At 46.5% G+C, this 22,041-nt stretch overlaps 1 protein-coding gene across 1 annotated transcript in view; it reads left to right on the forward strand.

The window, feature by feature from the left end:
- Positions 1 to 300: 300 nt before the first annotated feature.
- SHB (SH2 domain containing adaptor protein B) overlaps positions 301 to 22,041 on the forward strand; it is a 79,287-nt gene continuing 57,546 nt past the window's right edge. The window contains exon 1 of the mRNA XM_013197526.3: positions 301 to 1,065. Within this exon, the coding sequence (XP_013052980.2) occupies positions 484 to 1,065 (582 nt within the window). The 5' untranslated portion in view covers positions 301 to 483. The remainder of the gene's footprint in view (positions 1,066 to 22,041) is intronic.

A 22,041-nucleotide genomic window follows, 5' to 3' on the forward strand; every position in this document is an offset into this window, starting at 1 on the left:
CTCAGACACGTGGGCTGATTTTGGGGTGGTTCTGTGCGGAACCAGGAGCTGCACTCCACGGCGTACTCCATGCGCTCCCCCCAGCCACTGTGCACCTCCCTACGGACTCCCCCCCCGTCCCCGCCCCCAGTTGCCAGCGGTCCCGCGCCCCGCCCCGCCCGTCCCCGCCCCGCCCGTCCCGTCCCGTCCCGGTGGGCGGCCCCGCGCAGCCGCGTCCCCGCCCGGCGGCGCGCTGAGGTCAGCCCGGGCCGCGGTGCAGGCGCAGCGGCGGCGGCGCTCGCGACAGCCGGGCTGCGGCCGGGGGAAAGCCGGGGGCCCGCAGCCCGCCGGGGGGGGACCCGTGTGCGCGGAGTGGAGCGGGGCGGGGCGGCCGGTTCCGTGCCGCCCCGCCACCCGGCTCCTCCATGCGGGCGGCGAGCGGAGCTGTCGCGCAGGGCGGCGGGGGCAGCGGCCGCCGCTGAGGGCCCTCGCCCGGAGGAGACGATGGCCAAATGGCTGAACAAGTACTTCAGCCTGGGCAACAACAAGACCAAGAGCCCCCCGCAGCCCCCGCGGCCCGACTACCGGGAGAAGCGCAACGGTGCGGGCGGCGCGCCCCGCCCCGACGGGCCGCCGCACCTCCACCACCACCGCCAGCACCACCACCAGCACCACCACCACCAGCAGCACCCGCAGCAGCACCCGCACGCCTCGCCCGGCTTCCCGCACCGCCACCTGCGCGACGACACCAGCGACCTGCTCCGCGCCTACCGCGCGCAGAAGGAGCGCGACTTCGAGGACCCGTACAGCGGGCCCGGCTCGTCCCTGCGCAAGCTGCGCGCCCTTTGCCGGCCCGAGGAGCCCGGCGAGCCGGCCCCGCGCCTGTTCTCCTCCTCGTCCTGCGGCGCCGCCAGCCCCGCCGCGCCCGGCTCCCCGCACCTCTTCCGCAGCCAGAGCGAGCGGCGACCCGGCACGCCGCCCGACGTCAGGTACATCTCCCCCCGGCACCGCCTCATCAGGGTGGACATCGGCGAGGGCAAGAAGACGGGCCCCGAGCCGCCCGCGGCCGCTACGGGGAAGGAGAAGGTGGGTGCCGCGCTCCGCAGGGCTCTGCGCCCCTCTCCCTCTCAGGAGGGTGTTCTTGACGTGGTAACATCCCTCTGCAGGGCTCGGTGCTTTGGTTCTGACAGGCTTTGGGTATAACCCCTAGAGTAGGCTTGCTCTGGGCACTCACCAACCGCACTTCTCCTGTCCGGGGCTAGCCATGAGCTTACAGCAACAATTCACGTTGAGATATTACCGATTTGCTTCTCCTGGAGGTGGCTGTTTCTCACACGTTGGCTTCGTTACCTCCCGGTTCAGAGCTGAAGGTGAGGCAGCGCCAATTCCCGTGTCACAGGAGCCTAATGCCTGCCTCGCGCTGCGTGTTCGCAGCTGGCAGGCACCCGCAGCAAGCTGCCCAGCCGCTGGCTCCTGTAGCCAGATGTTCCCCTATCTTCTAGTGGTGGTTCGCCACAAATACCGTAGGAACGGCACTTTCAAGTGCTGGGATCTTGAACTCTGGTTACCGGGGAGAAACTTTGCAGAGGGAAGTTGCATTAATTATTTTGTAAACACAGCACACGTTCCGTTCCCCCACCTCTGCTCCTCCTGTAAGCACAGTTTAATTTTATATATATATGTATAGGAAATTAAATTTTATCCCTGTTGTAAACTAGCTTGTGAAACTGCAGAGTAATAACCATGTCACAGGAATTCTAAGTATGTGCTGAATGTTATCAATTCAGATGATCTGCGTGTACATGTTTGAGTTTGTAAGGTGACTGGATTGAGTGGTAGCACATCTCCATGACAACCCGATAAATTATATCTTGTCCAGGTGGAATTCCAAATAAATCAGCTTGTCATGGTGATGATACAAGATTAAAACTCCTATTACCTAGTCTGTCTTTTTACACCTAGCTCCTGACTGGAAGCGACTTGTTTCGCGGAAGTGAATCATCATTAAGGTTACGGTTTCAGTATATTCAGTCTTCTGTCAGTCACCTGTGCTGAGGGTTATGTATCCACTCTTAGGCAAATACTTTCAACAACTTCGTACTTTAGGGAAAATAACTGCTTGGGGCAAAACACTTCCAAGTGCAGCTGCTGTTCTTTTTATATAAAAAAGGGCAGTTATTTTTTTATTTTTTTATTTTTAATCTTTCTGTTTTAGAACCTAGTGAAGCAATTTTCAAAACAGAAGTGACATCTTTACCCAACCTGCTACCTTGTGTGGTTATAAGTGTGTGCTGCTCCACGCCTTTCTGTGTGTTCTAAAACTGGTTTTGAGTGAGCAGCCTGCACCTTTGCAAGATAGGATGATTCCCCAAAAGGTACAGAATGCTCATGCCATAGCCTCATGCTTCCTGGCTTTGAGAGAGATGAGCAGGAAATCTTTACTGGTCTGAAAAGGCAGGTGTGCCTGTCCCTGCCCTCCCCCCTCAGAGGCTGGTTATGAGGAGCTACGCACCTTGCCTTCTGTACTGTTTGTTTCCTCCCAGCAATGGAAATGAGATCGCTATCATTTCGCAGCCCTGATATGCAAGGACTGACAAGTGAACCTGGAAAGCAGTGCCCTAACGGGCAGGCAGACAAATGCTTTTGTTTCGGCAAAGTGAACCCTGACAGAACAACTCTGTCACTTGCTGAGAGAAGAAAAAATGAGGAATTCAGTGAAGAGTGTGGCGCGTTCAGTGGCAAATAAAGCAGGTGGAAATAACCTTCCTACAGAAGGGGGACGGTAAAGAAGGTGACAAATGGGGGGAAAAAAAGACAAAAAACATCTAGAGGTCAGACATTCAGAAAAGTTGATAGAAATGTTGAAAACATTGAGAGGGGAAAAAAGTCCATGACTAGCATAGCTTAAACTGGAAAGTATATTACAAATGAAAGAAAATATAATTGCAGAATAGGTCCATCATCTCAGAAAGGTGTTAATGTTTAACAATCCAGGAGTGTTTGGTAAAGTCTTGTGGTCTGTTCTAACTTCTCTGGTCTCTTTTTCTTTTTTGAACATGCAAGGATAAAGTGCTGTTTTCCTTTACAGAGAAGTATGTTTTTCAACAAATTCAGTGAGAATTTTTTGAAGCTTTGTGCCTGGTCATTATGTGTTAAACTTGCAAGAGGTACTGGAATGGATAGGAGACTTTTTAAGGTGCTTGTTTGGTGTGGTTACATATAAAGGACAAATGGCACAGTATAAAAAACTGCAGACTGGTTAGTCTAAATTCCCAGGGAAAAAAATGATAGACCAACTGATTCAGGTAGTAGAGGAGATACAAATTAAATTAATGGCACATGACTGTATTTTGCAAGATTCTGTGCAGAGGCTGTGAAAGTAACTGCAGAGATGCAATGCATCTGGAGTTCAGGAGGCTTGATGGTAGAGGTGAGAATACTGACTGACCAAGGCTGAAGCAGAGAAACCCAAATTGGTAGGAGGCCATGCACCTGTCATGGTGAAGTGAATGGCCTTCAAAGGAGGTGCCCAAGGGTGTCACCACTGCAAGGTGTATTTGAATTCAACTTGGTTTGTGGATTTTTATTTTTATTTTTTTATTTAGGTAGTATTATCAGGCAGGTTTGGGGTCTTTAGCAGTGGTGCTTATCTGAAAGCAAGGGAGATCAGGCTAGGTAACAATTTGTGGCTGAAGGAGTTCAGTTCCCCTAGTATGGATGATAAATAAATTAGTGGCTTCCACCGTTAATGCTAACCTGGAAGAAATTAACTGCCCACCTCTCCTGCAGCAGGCAAATGAGTGTTGGTGAGCCAGAATGACATGTGGCCGTATGTGTAAACTCGGCGGCTGCTCTCTTTGTGTAAGAACAAATGCAGGATGCGGCTTACTATCAACTCAGTGGACAAACCTCTTGGTGAACCGGGATCCTCCTGAGTGACTCTTCATTTTCCTTTTTTTTTTTTTTTGGTGTTGTGTGTAAATCTGTGAAGGTAGTAATACTTGAGGAGAAAGTGTCTGTGTAAAAGTGTACTTTGTGTAATTTCTCACTCGAATGCTTCTCCACTTGGCTTTGGAGCTGAAGAACCTCAGAAGTTCATGGTACTGAGATCTGGATGCTAGCTAAGTGTGAGGGCTAAGGCCATGTGCCTTGGAAACTGTCCCTCTATTATGCATGAAACAACTACCTTTGTTGTGTTGCACTTGGCTATGAACATGCAGTTTGAGCTTTTCAGCTCTAGGATAAAAGTGCTTATGCTCCATAGAACAATCTTAATATCTGTATATTATCAAAATTTTTAGTAAACATTGAGAAGATGTTTATCTTATTTTCTTATCTGGAAGGTCTGCATTTGATCTTGCAGGTGGGAGCAAGTCACACGTATTTAGCAGAATCTTGTAGCTGGTATTTTGAGATGCACTGAGAAACACAAGATACCTTAGCACTGTTAGAATTATCTATACCCAAGTGTATATTTTCTAGAGATCCTAAATTACAGATGGAAGTCTGTGTCATATTCCCATGTATAATCCGTTGCAGCAGGGTGTCAGGCTGCTGCTCTTTACAACAGGCTGTACTCTGAAACAATCTTGCTTTCTGCATGTGGTTCCTATTGACATATGGTTCTGTCTTTGAGCCAGAGGTCTGGAAAATAATACTGGTGGCCCCTGGTCTTGTGATCCTGCGTGAAAGGTATGGATATGACCATGAATAAAGGCAGCAAGCTGTATTTTTTTTCCATGCATCTCGGACAGATAGAAATGTATTCTACATACATCAGTCTGATGATCAAGGGACTATCCATCTTAGGAAAGGTAAGGTACTCAGTTGTTACCCAAACCTGTGGAGTCCTTGTGACTTCAGGGCTCTTCCAAGTGATGTGGTGGGTTGTTTGGTTACAAGCATGCCTGGCTTCTGCAGCGTACTGCAACAGCTGCAAACCATCTCAGCCCTGGAAACCATCCAGACTTTCAGACTTTTGGACAAAGAAAACTGGAGCAGAAAAAGGCTACCAGAAGGGATTTTGAAGCAGTTGGACACGTGCAGATGGAAGGAGTGAGTGGTTGTCTTCTGAGAGAGTGTGTTGTGTATACCTTTGCAGTAAATGGATCCAGAGCACTGACAGTGCCTCAGTTACTGGCTTCAAGTAAAAGACTGACTTGCCCCTTCTGAACGCAGATGTAGGTATTGAATCATTTACTGGGAGACTGCAGCTGAACACGTTCCGCATGGCCTCGCTCTGAAAAAGGCTGTTACTGCGGTACGAATGCCTGTAAGGGAGCTGGGCAGGATAGTGGACCTTTGTTCAGTTTCCATCCCCTTCTCTGCAACCTCTGTGTAATGTGTACAAACCATGGCCCCTCCTGACCCCCAGCAAGCAGGAATATGTGCCTGCAGCAATCTTTTATGTGTGCCCTGTTTTCCTTCACAGGAGAGCATGCAAGACTGGTATCTGTCTGTGCTGGGATGTCATCCCCCATCCAACACATCGGCACTGCTGCTAGTGACAGAGACTCTGAGCTGTTTTGTGCTCAGTTTCTGTGCTCATGGTGTGGTACAAAATTCTCATTCACTTTGGACTGAGTGGGATACAGAATATTAAATGTGAGGTTGGCAGTTCTAGGCAAAAGCTCAGAATAGACACAGTTGTTTTCTAATAATGCTTGTGTTTGTCTTTCCTTGCATTGTCCAGCTGTGAGCTCTTTAATTACATCTCTTGTCATTGACACTTTAATCTTGATGTTGTGTCCCTGTCCTACTCTTGGACATCAGGAATTAGCATGTGTGATCTTCTCTATCTTAGGCCTGTATTCTGAGTAGTTTATGGCCTGAGAGGTAGTTACTGCAGAACTAGTCTGTGCATTAATTTTTCTCTCTCCATCTATGTTCAAAGTCACATTTTGAAACAGATACCAAAAGACGTGAAGTTCGAACCAGGGAGCTTAGCCTTTGACACAGGAGACAGGATCACAGGATGGATTAGTTTGGAAGGGACCTCTGGAGTATACCTGGTCCAGCAACACTGCCTCTGCCCCTGCCCTGGGCTCTGTCCTCTTCGCACCCTCCCTTCAGGTATTTATATATACACTGATGAGAAACTACCTGATCCTTCTCTTCTCCGGGCTGAACAGTCCCAGCTCTCTCAGCCTTTCCGCATTGGAGAGGTGCTCCTGTCCCTTCATCTTGGTGGCCCTTCACTGCACTCTCTCCAGTGTACCCTTGTCCCTCTTGTACTGGGGTGCCCAGAACTGGACACAGAGCTCCAGGTGCAGCCTCACCAGTGCTGAGTGGAGGGCAAGGATCACGTCCCTCGACCTGCTGGCAACACTTTACCTCCTGCATCCCAGGATACTGATAGCATTCTTTGTGGCAAGGGCACCTTGCTGGTTGGTGTTCAGGCAGGCGTTCCTCCCAGTTTTGTTTCCTCTGCAAACTTGCTGAGGGTACTCTGCCCCATCATCCACATCATTAATGAAGACATTAAACAGGACTGGACCCAGTATTGACTCGTCAGGTACTTTGCTAGTGAGTGAACTCCAACCAGCCTTTGTGCTACTGATCACTATCCTCTGGGCCTGACATTTATCCAGTTTTCAATCCACCTCACTGCCCATCAAGTCCATACTTCATCAGCTTCTTCTTGAGAATCTTATGGGAGACAGTGTCAAAGGCCTTACTGAAGTCCAGGCAGGCAACATCCACTGTTCTTCCCTTGTCTACCAGGCCAGTCATTTTGACTTCTTCACCACAGTTTTCAGTTCTAGCTGGAGAGAGGAAAAAAAAAAAAAAAAAAGAAAAACAAAACCACAAAAACTAGACAAACAAAAAACCTCCACTACTCATAGCTGCTGTGGCCTGCAAGTACTTGGGATGTTTTCCACTGGAGGGATTACCAGTGACTGCAATGCCCAAAGTGTTAAAGTATTTCATAGGCTTCATATGTGGGAGTGGTAGTGACCACTGATGGACTTCAGCCACCTACAGCAGTTATTTAGGACTGCAGACTAAAGGCTGCTGAGGAACTGCAGGAGGAGCATGTGTGAAAGATTACCACCCTCCTGGAATTCAGATCCCTGCTCTTCTGAAATGTTTCAAGATCTATTTTAATTTTGCGTGGTTTAAAAAACAGTGTAGTCTAATCTTCAGAGAAGAGTCACAGCAGTGTGCCAAATGTAGTTTTAAAGATCGGCATGTGCTGAGTGAGATAGGAACGGCCCGGAGCTGTGCTACATACGCAGTGGGTAGTTCCCTATCTGAACCTTGCAGAGATAGTGAGATTGTAGCTCAGTAACTGGGACTTGGAGGAAGTTTGTCAGGGAGGTGTTGCATTGCAATGGATTCTCTTCAGGTGGTCTGAGAGTGGTGTCTCTCTTTTTTCTTTTTGAGTGGTCTCTGTCTTTAAAGAAAGTTTTACCCTCTCAGATACCTTTCTTTTTTAGTTTCAACCAGTATTGTTCCAGCAAACAGATTTTTGTCCCGTCTTCTGTGTAACTCTGCCTGTGGTGTGTATATGTTGTGGTTGAGCCTGGCCAGCAGCTCAGTACCATGCAGCTGTTCTCTCACCCTCCCCTCCACAACGGGACAAGGGAGAGAATTGGGGAGGAAAAAGGCGAAAGATTGTGGGTTGAGATAAAGACAGTTTAATAGGACAGAGAAGAAATAAAAATAGTAATAATGGTAATTGTAATAATAATAATGTATACAAAGCAAGTGATGCACAATGCAATTGCTCACCACCTGCTGATTGATGCCCAGCTCATCCCTGAGCAGGGACCCCCCTGCCCCAGCCAACCACCCCGTATTAATTGTTCGGCATGACACCACGTGGCATGGGACATCCCTCTGGCCAGCCTGGGCCAGCTGTCCTGGGTCTGTCCCCTTCCAGCTCCTGGTGCACCCCCAGCCTCATCACTGGCAGGACAGCAACAGGAGCTGAAAAGTCCTGGGCTCTGTGCGAGCACTGCTCTGCAACAACTGAAACATCAGCGTGTTATCAGTGTTATTCTCATCCAAAATGTTGCACCACAGCAGCTACCAGGAAGAAATTTAACTCTGTCCTAGCCAAAACCAGGACAGTGTAGAAAGGAGTAAATGCTTGGTTAGCGTTAAACTGACTGGGATGATGTGTCCCGCAATTCAAGGAGCAAGCATTGGTCCAACTTGCTGTGGCCACTGTGATCTGTGACTAACTTATCACTATTTCAGATTAGAGAGATGTTCCTTTGCCTCAGTCTCCAGTGTTCCTCTCTCATCTCCCATCCCCTGACATGTCTGCATTAAAGAAATAAGCTGGTCAGCCACAGTGCTTGGCATGATTGCCCAGCCATTGATCTGTAGTAGATACTGGAGAATGAAGACCCTCTGCAGTCGATATAAACCTTGAAATTCATTTGAGAAGCTCTGATGTGGCTGACAGACATGCATCTCTGGCAAAAGCAACGCATGGTTACTGAGACTGCAGCAGCAGTGAAGAAGGTGAGCTGAGTGATTCACTAAATCCTGGAATAAATTTTCCTAATGGGAGGAAGAGATAAATGACTTCAAGATGGTTGAGAGTCAGAAGCTACAACATGAGAGAAACTGTGAGCTGCCAAACGCTCCTAGGTCGTGGTAGAAAGGTGGAAAGTGACCAAGGCGCTCATTGTGTTCAGTGTGGGGAAAAACAAGTTGTCCCCGAGAAATTAGACAAATGCTTTTTGTTTTTCCCTCCCACACTCTTGTCATGAAGCTCAGACAGGGGAAGCTGGGGGGGCTCGGAGAGGTCTCTGGCTGTGCGCTGCAGCTCCCGAGTGCTGTGTGTAACACCATGCTCTGCAGACCCATGGGTGACTGAACTGGCCTGTTTGTCACCGTGGTATATTGAAAGGTGAATGGATGAGTCTTAAAGTTTGGGCTCACTGAAGTGCATGGGTGTTGCTAAAAGGGCTTTTTAGGGTGACAGAAAATATTGGAGTGGACGTGGGTGCTGTTGAGTTGGATTTGCTGTCACCATGCTGCTATATAACAAGGGTTTTGTGGATACCAAACAAAGAAATATGTGGGGCAACACCAGCTTTGCAACAACTTATTGTAGAAATAAAAGATTAGTTTTGCCAGCAATAAGGAAAGAGCGCGATCAGATAACAAATATGAAAAACGTGAATTGCTAAATTGCTAAATTGTAAATTGCTAAATCTCAGGTTGGTTAGATCTCTTACCCCAGAGAGACTAGTAGCCAAAGCCACACTGCACACTGGTCTCACATGTCGTGACACAGAAATCAGGACATCTCCTGCGCTGGGCAGCCCCTCTGGTCCAGCTCTCAAAGAGCTACAGTTAGTGGTTTCTCAAACCAAATGTTTATCACGTATTGAGGTTGTGAGACCTCTTTGCTCATGAGTAAATTCTGCCACCTAATTATTCTGACCCAGAGAACTAGCCATGTTGCCTTTTGGAGCATGTCCTGTTTCAGGTTGATGCACCCCATTTGAATGGAACAGGGTGATCCCATTCCATAAAGAGGATCTGGACGGCACATGTTACGCTGTGAGCGGGCACAGCTGGAAACTTGTACTTACTGCTTTTGTCTGGAGTTGGGTAAGTCACTTACCCTTACCAGTTTAGGTCAGCAGAGGGTCTCACCACGTGTACCTTTGAGCGCTCTTGGGGGTATACACACCTGCTAAATGCTGAAGTCATTCTAACCGCTGCTAAGGCGTGGGGAACAAGACCGTGATCTACAGTGTAGAGGAGGGAGACGTCAAATCTGGGTGGAATTTGAGTTTGAGTCCTGAGCTGTGATGTAGGGACCCTGGCTCATCAGTCTGTGAGGTTCATCTTAAGATTGCTTTTCCTTGGTTTTCTGTGGACTGAGTTCTGAGCTCTGAGGTATGTCTGCTCCATGAAACACGCTTGAGTAAAGCCAACCAGACTGGAGAGTGATTTTCCACCCAGTGTAATGCAACTCATTGAGCCCTGAGCTGTGAGGGAGCAAGCTAATTATACAGAGTTTGCCACCATCATTGCGATATTGGGAAAGTTGCGGAAGGAATGATTGTTCGCTCTTTGGCACAAAGTATGGAGAAGCTTTGTGGTGAAAGGCAGCTGCTGCTGGCTTGATGTACTCAGGTTGTGCTGATCATCTAGATGTAGTATAGCACTGCAGGGTGGCTCTTTTGCGGCTGGAAAGCCTGTTCAGGGTCTCCTGCCACTCTGAAGCTAGAGCATCTAGTGTGTTGGAGGAGTCCACATGCTCCTGATGCTGAAGGGAGGGAAGAAAGGGACAAGAGCTGTTTGTGATGGCAGCTGGAGGCGAGACTGGAACAGCCTGTGTTCAGAAGGGGCTAGCTGTGCGCAGAACAGCGGGCAGAACAGCGCAGCAGGATGCTGGCTGTGATTCTCTTGGCAAGGTGATACCCTGGAGCTACACACCTGGGCTTCTGTGAGCAAGCAGGAGGGCACACCTCTTCCTCCCTGGTGCAGACAGAGGAGCTGCATCGTGCTGCTGTGACTCAGCGGGTCGGAGCCCTGTCCCTGGGAGGTGAGGTGGGCTGCAAGGGTGTCCCTGGAAGGGCATTACCGTGTGCAGCAGCCTTCCAGGTCCTAGCACAGGCCTGCCCTTTACCAGCTTGCAGTATGTGTTTCACAGTTGGTTTTCTTCGTACTGGTTCTGCATAAATTCACCTCTTAATTTGTCTATCTGGGGATTGCTGTGAGGAGGTACGCTGAAAAGCCAGCTGGGGGAAAGAGGGAAGAAATTCATTGCTTTTATATGCCTCTGCTGGTGTGATGACTTTGACCTGGTTCCAGCAGCTGACAGTGCATGGGGACAGAAGAAAAAAGCTGCGTGCTGCAGATGCAGTTTGTGTTCTCCCGGTCTTTGTATGTTTTTGTGTCAGACAGGGGAGGCCCTGAAGCATTCCCTGTAAAAGTTCAACTTGCCTCTGTGACCAAGCATTAGCTTACCACGCGTATCAGAGGAATGGATAATATTAACAGTAGTTTTGAGACCTGTCCCTATGGTTACACTTTTGTCATTGCATTTTCATGTTGAGCCAGCAATTCTAATTAGTCTTCAGACTGATAAAGCTAATAAATGTAGGAGACAAAGAAGAGGTATGCAGTTTAACCTCAAACGGTAGTAACAATCTGCATAAGGCTAAACGTAGCTATCAGATGGTGAAGGAAAAAAAATCTGCTTAAAAATAATGCAGTATTGGAGTTTGCATGGAGAACAAAAGGAGGCAGTGAAAACAGAATGCCAAAAGCGAAATTTGTTGCTTTACAAGTTCCAGCTTCAAATAGAACTGAAAAATACGTGGTGGATACTATGTATTGCTTAGTGAGGCTTTCTTCTAAATTGAATGAGTGCAGAGCAGGGATCAGGGCAAACGTCCAGAGCAGTCCATCAATATAGCACTTTCATGTCTTCCGTCTTAATGGGGACTGTAATAACTGAACGGAATCCAAATGCATGCTTAGTAACATCCTCCGGTGTACACAGCTCCTGTCTGATCTCAAACTGCTGCTGGAGTCTACCAATTACACTCATCTTCTTCGTTTGTTTTGCCTCAAATGTAGGCTTTCCTGTTACATATATTGAATGTAATGTTATGATATTTGCATAATATGTATGTACATAGGTATACATAAATAAATAGTGTATGTATTATATAGCTATAATTATTACTTATTTTATATGCATACATATTGCTTAGAAGGAGGCTGCAGAACTTCCAGCTATGGAGCACTTCAGAACCTGTGTGGGCAAGACCGTGAACAACATGGTCTAGCTTTCACATGACCCCTGCTTTGAGCAAAGCAGGACAGTGAGCTTTGACTCTGATTTTAATTGTCTTCAGAGATCTCACAGAACCTAAGCCTTTATTTTTGTTTTAAGTCTGATGTTCAAAAACTGCCCTGGAGCCTGAGTGCTGCCAACAGACTTTTGTAATGTTAATATAGTGCATTCCTGTAAGGACAGCAGTGCGGGATCTAAGGTACAGCTCTGTCAAGCTGGAGTGTCTTTCCCATTCTGCAGCTGAACCTTTGCAGTCGGTGAATGTGGAGTTAGTCTGACGTGGTCTCTGAAGTGTACAAGCATACCTTCTTCTGCAAAAGCATAAAGGAGTGAATAGGGCTTTGTTCAGATCAAGTGCATGTGTATACAGTTGGGCACGGCTGGGTGAGTCAGTGGGAGAGAATGATGTTGTGAGGACACTAAAGCAGGGTTGAACACTCTTGCTGATCAGCAAGAAGGAAAGAATTGTGCTTTCTTCTGTAGGTTGTCCCCTGAGTTTTCACGTGGGTGTGTGCAGGAGCTGAGCTAGTTAAGTCTGCCTGTTAACACTGAAGTACTGAGACAGCATCATTGCACAACTCTGTTTCTACATTTGGGCCACCATAAATGCAGCTTCCTTACTGTTGTGTGACAGGACAGATATTATCTGCGTTCTTCCCTTAAACTGCTCAGATAAGGAAAGAGGTCTGCATTACGGTTATTTACACATCCAGCTTAAGGCACACTTGCAAGCGGTGTTAGCATTGGGACTGTTCTAATGTAATGCATATGTGGAAGGGGAAACCTATAGGCAAAATAAGGTTAGGCAATTTTGTGTGATTTAAGGGACCTTTAAATGAGAAGGCAGACACAAGAACGTGCGGGAACTTAGGTAAATGTCTTTTAGCCTGATTAATGAGTAGGAAGGTCTAGAAAGAAGAAAAGTGAATCTGTTTCTTTTTAACTGTCAAGTTGTCTAGTAAACTTCTGGTTTACGATCTGATCTGCTTGTGGTGGCGAGCTTGCCGTTGTATTTACTTGTACCACTGAAGAAATGCCTATTCTACGTCTTTACAAGCTCCTTTGCTCCCCATGTTCCCTGACACTGATCGGTACTGGGAGGAGAGACTTTGTGTCTAAACATCTTTGTATGTGCCCTTGCCTAGCAAGGTCTTGGTGTCTGGTTCCCAGACATTCATGGAGAGCTGTGGTCAGCACTACCCCCTGACAAGGAATATGGTTTCTTTTCTTCCCTTTGCTGCCCTGTGTCAGTGTGACTGTATCCCATCACTGAGCATATGCCAGTCATCGCTGTCCAAGTAGCGTAAGTAATATGAAACCTGGCAACTGAAACAGTGTATGATGGGTTTTGGTGATAGATAGCAAAGGGACTGCCATCCAGGCCTTCCTGGCTGTCTCACTGTTTCCTTAAGTGTTACAGTAAAGCAGTCCATTAACATGGAAACAGATATAAGATGTGATTTTTGGAGCAGTTGTGCATCATGCTTGAAGTGTAGAAAACTTTTGTACAAAGCTTTCTGCTAACAGCAGTGCATGAGGTAAATCCTACGTTTATTTACTTTTTTAACCTGGTATTCCAGAAGGAACAATGCCTATTAACTGCTGTGTCTGTCCATCCTTCTGTAACTTGGATCTGTTGGCAGGTGCTGGAAGGTGTATTTTCAAATTTAAAGTAGCTGAGTGGATGGCTCAAGGAAGGACTCTTTCCCTACTGAAGGGAAAGCAGGTATAACTCTTTTTTAACCTTTCAGCAGCAGCAGCTTTTGGGTCTGTGTTGCCCTATATGAAGGAGGGACACACATGAGCTAGACACATGTGGGATATGGGCAGACTGATCCAGCGGGTGGCATCTCTGCCCATGGCAGAGGGGTTGGAACAAGGCGATCTTTAAGGTCGCTTCCAACCCAAGTCATTCCTTGATTCTGTGTCAGGGAACTGCAGTCACTGCCTGGGCAGCCAAGGGCATACAGGGAGGGAGATGGGGAGGCAAGAAGATGAGAATTGTTTGTCTCAGGCTGTCAGCAGTTGGGTTCTGTCAGTGTGAGGTGTACGTTAATGCATTTGCCTGAGCTTTGTAAACTGCAAACAGCAGTCTTTTGTGAGAACAAAGCCTTACGCATGAGTGAGTAGCCCTTGAAATGTTATTAAATCCTTTTTTTTTGTATTTTTTTTTCTGCCTCACCACCAGTCCACCCTCTCTCAGAAAATTTGGAGCTACTTTTCCAGATTTGAGCTTCAGTTACATTTTAGAGAAGAATACATTCTCCTCTGGAAATCAAAGCTATGAATGACACCTGGGACATCCTTCCAACACGCAAGTTTAGGAGTAGAAGGAAAGGCTCCGTACACAGTACGATCTGTGGAGTAGTCCGCTAGTATCATGACCTAAATTTCCAATTCCTTAGTGAGATATGCAAAATCCTGCTTTTACTATTCTTGATCTAATGCCACCAGGATGGTGGAGATCCCTCTGCTGGCTCTTGTGGGAATTCAGCCATGTAAAGTTCACAAACCTGGGAAACATGCACATGCATTGAACTTTATTTTGAAAGAAGGCACTACTGAAACTACAGGGAGAATTACCTGAACATGTTCTGGAATTTGGGGCTTCATGGAAGAAGGCAGGAGTGCAAGTTTTCGTTGGTTTGGAAAACAAATCTGGATGAAACTTGGCAGTTCTTCTGTATGCAGGCTGAACTTCATCTAGGTTTCGTCATCAGAGACCTTTCTGATGTGTAGCGCCTAAGCATTACATGAAAGTACTGTGTTTACAGAAATATCTGCCTCGGGCGTGTTTGTGATGTGAGAGACCTGGAGATCCCTTGGGGACAGGGAGAGAAATTTGGCTTTGTCAAAAATTTCTCAGGGTTGTAAGAAGAAACAAACAAAAACCAAAACGGCATGTAATACAAAGTGACTGGTCTTTTGTGACTAGATTTTCAGAGAGGATGAAGAATTTTCATTACGTTGTGTTAAGCATAGTAACTGTGGTGTTGTCTGACACAACTTCAGAGTGCTCATCTTTAAGTGAGAGCTCCTGCCCTATCTTTGCTGACAGCTGCATGTTCTTGTCTGTGATATTGGTGGATTTAATTGCCAGTCACAAAAGCTGGGAAAGGAAGGCTACGCAACCTGTCATTTTTCTGGGGGGAGATTTAATTACAAAATAATAATGAATCTCTACCCAAAAGGGTCTTTCATAATAATTCTCCCAAAGATTCAGCTAGCAGAAGAGGTCTTTTGTTTTCTGATTATTGCTATTTGTCATAGTTCCTTTTGGATTTTTCCAGAATAATGTGTGCTTAACTGGGATAGCCACTATTAGTGGCAAGTCAATTAACAGACAGTTCTGTGCTGAAGTTGCTGTTTCCAGGATAATTTTTTTGTATCTTCTTTCAGTTCAAAGAAGGGTTGTGCTTCAGTATGGCAAGTTCTCATTTTTGTTGTCGTTTCTGGTGTTTTTTCTTGTTCCTTTTAGAAATGTGATTTTAGTGAGATAGATACCTGCAAAATTATGCATTTGTGCTTGTTCTTTGTTTTCTTCCTGTGGCTTTATATGCAGTTCATGTTTTTGCATATGCAAAAACTCCTTTTGTGTGTAGCATAACAACATATGTAGGTCTTACATGGTGTTTTTAAGACTCTAGAGGAACAAAGATAGCAATGCTTGCATCTTAGTTAATACATACTAGAGGGGTAAAACTGAATTTCATCTTATACTTAACTTTGAGTTTTTCTTCTTAAAACAATTTTGTATTTGCTAATTGGCATCTTAGCTGGTGCTATTGTTACAAATTTGTCAACTTACCCGGTAACTGAGCCATGCTCATTTTCTTTTGCCTTTGAGTTTTACCGGAGTGCCTGTGTGGGAGAACTCCTGAGAGTGTTCCCTGTTGTTGTCTCTGATCTAGGAAGGCCAAATACAAGTTTCATTTAATTTTATATCAGTGCACTTCTATTTATGTTTCAGAGTTTCTTTTGCTTGAAGGTACTCATACATTAGGTATTCCTAGATCTACATGATAGAAAACAATATTGCGTGTTTATGTTTTTTCATCTCTTTCTGTTAGGGACCTCTTAAATGGCTCTGGAAGGTGATTCATATGACTGACATTTGCCTATTCTAATTTATAATTTCTTTCTAAGATGTTACTGGCTATGTTTCTGCATTTTGACTTTAAATTTTCTGTGGTTTTCTTTCCCTATATGCCATTCTTCCAAAGGCAAGACTGATTCATTTTCCTTGGAAAGAAAGCTGAATGACATCAGATTAACTGCATGTAGATGGATTACTATGCAAGAGCATTTATTGGAATAGTGGAAAAGTAGTTTACTCCATTTGAATGATTGAAAGCAGAACTTTTTTTTGTGTGTGTGTATGGTGGTGTTGTTTGCGTCTGTTTGGAAAAAACCTGTAGGAGAGTGAAGTATGTGAGTGTCAGTTATACACCTCACAGTCTGTCCACCATTCAGTAATTGAGAGGGTTATGCCAAGCCAAATCCTGGTACGGTTTCTGAAACAGCAGGCCAGGTGGCTTCAATGTTGAAGCCTGTCTTCTGCTTGGTATCTGGAACACAGGCTTCACAGACCCTGTAATGACAGGGTTCATGTGTTCATGTGACTCAGCCCAATTTTACTCTATTGTGCTCGCACTGTTAAGATACATGGTCTTTCTTTTCAGTGACAGAGGGGCCAGTCCCTAGTGTCTCTGAGTCCAAGCTGTTGTACTCCAAACAGTATTTCCATTTTAAAAGCAAAGATGGCTTTGCTAGATTAAATCTGAATTTCAGCAGAGAATGTGTGGTAGTAAAGTGTGCCTCCTGATACAAGGAGCTGCCTCTGTCTCCAGAAAGATGAGGACATACAATTGCTCAGAGCAAGTGCAGCTTCTTTGCACCAGAAAAACTCAGACTTCCCAGCCACTGAGATAGTAACTGTTCTGCTCAAATTGATGCTTTTTGAAAACAAGCATCTGTTGAAATAGAGGAATACCTGCAAAATGAATCACATGTTTCAGTATCGGTTGCTGTGAGCTGTGCGCAGAAATGCTTCTACCTGTTTTGCAGGGTGGAAGGGGGGCTGTTTTTATTGAGGGTTTTAGGTTTATAAATTTTTTTTTCAGTGTGCATTGGTTTAAAGGTGGAACAGAAAGTTCTTGCTCTAACTCTAGCAACCCTGGCACAGGCCAGGCGGTAGCCTCGCATGTAGGGCCAGGCTGGTGACAGTAACAGATTCCACTGTCTGCTGACCAGCAGACTCAGGGAAGTGTTGTATCAGGTCCTGGGTATGTCCAGGATGTCCAGCTGGGAAGAGCTGGAGGTGGCAGGACCTACAACACCACTCAGGATGAGACCAAGGCCTCAGCCTGAGCTGAAATGGAGCTGTGAGCACAGTGTATGGATGGAGGACCCAGGTGAGGCTGGTCAGGTATGAAGGGTATGGGTATGAAGGCTGGCCACCCAAACTGGTGGGCTCAAAGTCCCAACACTTAGTGATTTTGCTCACCTCTCCAGTAGCACTTCATAACCCCTCTGTTTGGTCATCCCATGTCTTGTTTCCACAGGTAAAACCCTTGGGAGAAGTGGTGCCCTTCCCTCCACTGAAGTAGGGTCAGTGTGAGCATGTTGCAGGGCAGAATGTGGTGGAGCAGCAAAACAGACGTGTACTGGGTCTGGCTGGAATTGAGTTAACTTTCCCTGCAGCAGCCCATACAGTGCTTTGCTCTGCACCTGTAGCTAGAACAGCACGGGTATCACACCAGTGTGCTGTCTATCACTGAGCAGTGCTGGCACAGCACCAAGACTCCCTCCAACCCCCCAGAGCCAGCAGGCTGGGGGTGGGCAAGAGTTGGGGAGGGGATGTCACCAGGGCAGCTGACCTAAACCGACCAAAGGGATATTCCATACAGTGTGGTGTCACACTCAGCAATAAGAGGTGGGGAAGGGGAAGGAGAGGTGGGGCTCTCATTGTGAAACATGTCTGTCCCCCTGAACAACCACTGTGTGTATTGAGGCCCTGCTTCCCGGGACGTGGCCGAACATCACTTGCTGATGGGGAATAGAGAATAATTGTTCTTTCTCACGTTGCTTCCTCACGGCCTTGCTTGTCTTTTTTTCTTTTCCTTTAATTAAATTATCCTTATCTCAACCCATAAGCCTTTTTTTTTCCCCCAGCATGTTTTCTCCGCTCTCCCTCCCACCTTACTTTCAGGAGGCGGGGGTGAGAGAGCAGTGTGGTGGTTTATTTGGCCATCAGTGTGAAACCATGACCACCAGACGTTGTTCAGAAGAGTCTCATCATGTTCATGACCCAGACCAAGTTCTTATAACTCTGGCTTAAAGTGTCTTATCTTTATTGGTGGGAAGTAGTGACTAATGACAGAATAGCTTGGGCACTTGAGGTGAAGTGTAACGGATGTTAGCAGCAGCGTTGTGTGGCACAGTGTAACAGGTGTGCTTTGATCTCCACAATAGATCTTATTGTGTTAGGAAACAAACTCTGAAGAGAAGTTAGAATAACCTGAATCGCAGCTCTGAGCTAGGCCCTGTCCTGGACTGTAGGTGGTTCTTGTACTTGCAGATCTCTCAGGTGAAGTCTGGAAAGCTTACTTGTACATGTTTCTGTGATGGCCTGATATGAATGTATGGTAGGAATGGTAATGCTACTGAATCCTCTAAAGCTATTTAAAAAAAAAAAAAAAAGCTATTTGTAAATTTGGGTAACTATTTGCACTATATTTGCTGTATCAAAATTATTTGTAATAAAATTGTTTGACATTAAGCAGCACAGTACCACTTTTGAAAACAATTTAAACCTATGCTTAAAGTGTCCTTTTGGTTTGATGGGATGTTTTTTTGTTTGGTTGTGGTGGTTGTTTTTTTTTTTAGTTGCTTGGAAATTTTATCCCACATGTCAGAAGCTACACAGGATCGAAGACTTGCTGTGTTTGAGGAAAGCTGGAAATTTGACAGTTACATGGCCAGATATATACTGACAATAGGGTGACTCACTTTAAGCTTATATCACCTGTTTTTCAGACAAAGAGAGGTAGATAACACAAACAACAGGAGCTGCAGCTTGGCATATTTTTTTTTGTTGACTGCCATTGCATGTTTGCTTTCAGGAGGTGGAATGTCCATCTTCTGTTGCATGGTGGTAGACTAAGCTGTAATGGTGAGACTGAAATGCACTAGATTTCTAGTCAAAATAAGGGGAGCTTTTCACTTCCCAATCTTTTTCTGCTTGTTAATTGTGTATCTAGAGCAGAACCATCAAAACTTTTTTGTAGTTCATAGTTCTGCCACTGAACAACATGCAATTTAGGTACTGGCAAATGAAGCAAATTGAGACATTTGTAATCCGAATGGCTGCCTGAAGCCATCTGGAGGTTTCCTAATAGCTGTGATTCGTTTTGACAGCTGGGACCCATGTGAAATGTGTCTGGATTTAGCAAAGGGGAGAGGCAAATTAGCTATGTCCCAGTCAGGTCAGACCCTGTGTGTGAATGCCCTGTCTAGCCTGCTGCTTTCAGAACCTCAGTGTGTTTCCATTTTGCTGCGTCTAGGTACAGTATTAGCTCCTGAGTGTCCTGGCTAGTTGAGACTTCTGAGAGAGATGTTATTGGTAGATGATGGATGTCTTCCATTCTCTTCTCTCTCCTGTCCTCCATTTGTCAGTCGCTAACATGAAGGACCATTCTAGAAGCTAGTCAGACAAGTTAATCCATTTGTCTTGGAAGCGCACTTAGCTCAAGATGTGGATGTGTGCATGCAGGCCACAGGCCAGGGTCTCCTGTGCTGGCCTTGGCCTCTGAATTACAGAAAACGAATGGCTGACTAGTTTGCTGGGCAGTGGGTGATAGTTTTGTATTGAGCTTAAGCGTTCTGGTGTCAGGGAGCTGCAGGGGTGGCCTCTGTGAGCAGAGCCCAGCAGCTGCCCCATGTCAGAGCAGAGCCAGCTCCAGACGGCTCCAAAAGGGATCTGCTGCTGGCCTGAGCTGAGCCAGGGAGTGATGTTGGGTGGGCCTCTGGGAGAGCAGATTGAAGGAAGGGGAAAAAAAAACTGCTGTGCAACAGCAGCTGGGAGAGGATTGCAAAAGTGTGAGAGAAGCAGCCCTGCAGCCCCCCAGGTGAGTGCAGCAGGAGGGCAGGAGGTGCTCCAGGCAGGCAGCAGCAGTTCCCCTGTGGCCTGTGCAGGGAGAGGCCCCTGGTGGAGCAGGCTGTCCCCCTGCAGCCCATGGGTCCCACACGGAGCAGATCTCCACGCTGCAGCCCCCCCGTGGAGGAGCCCCCGGTGGAGCAGGTGGCTGTGGCCTGGAGGAGGCGCCTGTGGCCCATGGAGAGCCCCCGCAGGAGCAGGCCCCGGGCCGGAGCTGCAGCCCGTGGACAGGAGCCCACGCAGGAGCAGGGGGTCTGGGGGGAGCTGCCGCCCACCCGTGGGGGACCCGTGCTGGAGCAATACAGGGGAAGGTGGGTTTAGTTTGCTTTTAGTTTCTCACTTGTCTAATCTAGTTTATTGCTTATTACTAATAGAATAATCTACCTATGCTGAGTCTGTTTTACCTGTGATGGTAATTGGTGACTGATCTCCCCGTCCTAATCTCAACCCTCAAGCACTTTCCATCATGTATTCTCACCTTCTTCCATTGACGAAGGGGAGTAAGAGAGCAACGTGGTTGAGTTCAGCTGCCCAGCAGGTTGAAGCTCCTATAAGGTTGTTGGTAGAAAAACTCATGACACAATTATCCTCATCTGAAATGCTAATGAACACTGGTGAACATGGAGGCACTTTGTTTACCATATGGAAAGGCCTACTCCTACACGTGTATGGTGGGAGAGGTGACGGACAGCATGGTGCTCCCAGGTTGGATCTTCTCATGGCATGGAGGTGATTCAGATCACGGTCTGCAGATCCCCACTGAACAGCAAGGCGTATACTTGCTGAATATCAGCTAGTGAACAGAACTTGCTTGTAAAACTGGTAAGCCTGTGCTTGGTAAGATTGGCAGAAATGGTCGTGAGGACAGAGTATTTATATATATTCACTGGTATGAAGCAATGTCTGGTTTGCTCTGTGTATCATAGAAAACTCTTGTAGTCAGAACCTTGCCTTTCATCAAAAGACATTGTTCATTGCATTGATAAGGATCACGCTGGTTACCTGACCTCTGCTTGGACAGCTGATCTATGTGTCTCGTAGTGAAGAGAAGACTGCTGGAAGCTTGCCTGAATGTGTACTGTGTCAGTGGTCTGTGTGCCGCGTAGAGGAAGGTTGCATGGAGATGCTTTTTCACATGGGTAGTGAGCTAGCAGCGTGGATTGTCTCTCTGAAGCTGCCTTTGGTAGAGCATGATCTAGTAGTTAAGTGCCAACTGGTCAAGTGGCAGTAGGTCTGGAGAGATGTTTTCTGGCAAGTCTGTCTCAAGAGTCAGATGGTTAGTCAACCTGATAAGCTTCTACTATGAAATGACAAACCTGATGGATGAGGGAAGAACAGTGGGTGTTGCCTGCCTGGACTTCAGTAAGGCCTTTGACACTGTCTCCTATAAGATTCTTAAGAAGTTGATGAATTATGGACTAGATGTTCTAGTTCTCTACTTGGAGAACTTAAATGCCATCCGGATATGGTGCTGAGCAACCTGCTCTAGGTGTCCCTGCTAGAGCAGGGGTTGGAACAGGTGACCTCCAGAAGTCCCTTCAAACCTCAGCCATTGAGATTCACAGTTGGTGAGTTTCACAGAGTGGAAGTTCTCTCTGCTGGGGCTTGTTGTCAGCCTAGCACACCAGGCTGCTGCTTAACTATGGGCTTGCACAGGCATAATGCATAGAGGCTTGGAATATGCACTTAGTAAGGTAAAAGTCATTTCTGTAGAGATAGTACAAAGACTTGCATAGTAGAGGTGATCTTCCATAATGGGATTGTGGAAAGGAGTTTAGAAATTTACATGGGGTGTGTCATAATAGAACTGACAAGCATATTAATTTGAGGTTTTCATGGCATTTTGAATGAAGGCTTCTTTTGGAAAGAAGTGGAGAATTGGTAGCTGTCAACGAGTATAGAAGAAATCAAATGTTTGTATTAGCTGACTGCTATACGTAGGTAGAGAATTTGTAAATTTTAGTATAAAAGGAAACTGTAACAGTCACCTGAGAAGTTTTCTTACAGCTGATAGCTGTAGAGCTACTCCTACTAAGGACATGCAGATACACAACTCGAGGAGAGAGAAGCAGACTGCTATTTCTGCCTGCCTGACTTCTGAAAAGTGGGTTGGAGATATGTTCGT

Source organism: Anser cygnoides, chromosome Z, assembly GCF_040182565.1.
Source record: "Anser cygnoides isolate HZ-2024a breed goose chromosome Z, Taihu_goose_T2T_genome, whole genome shotgun sequence".
Classification (NCBI taxonomy): Eukaryota; Metazoa; Chordata; class Aves; order Anseriformes; family Anatidae; genus Anser; species Anser cygnoides.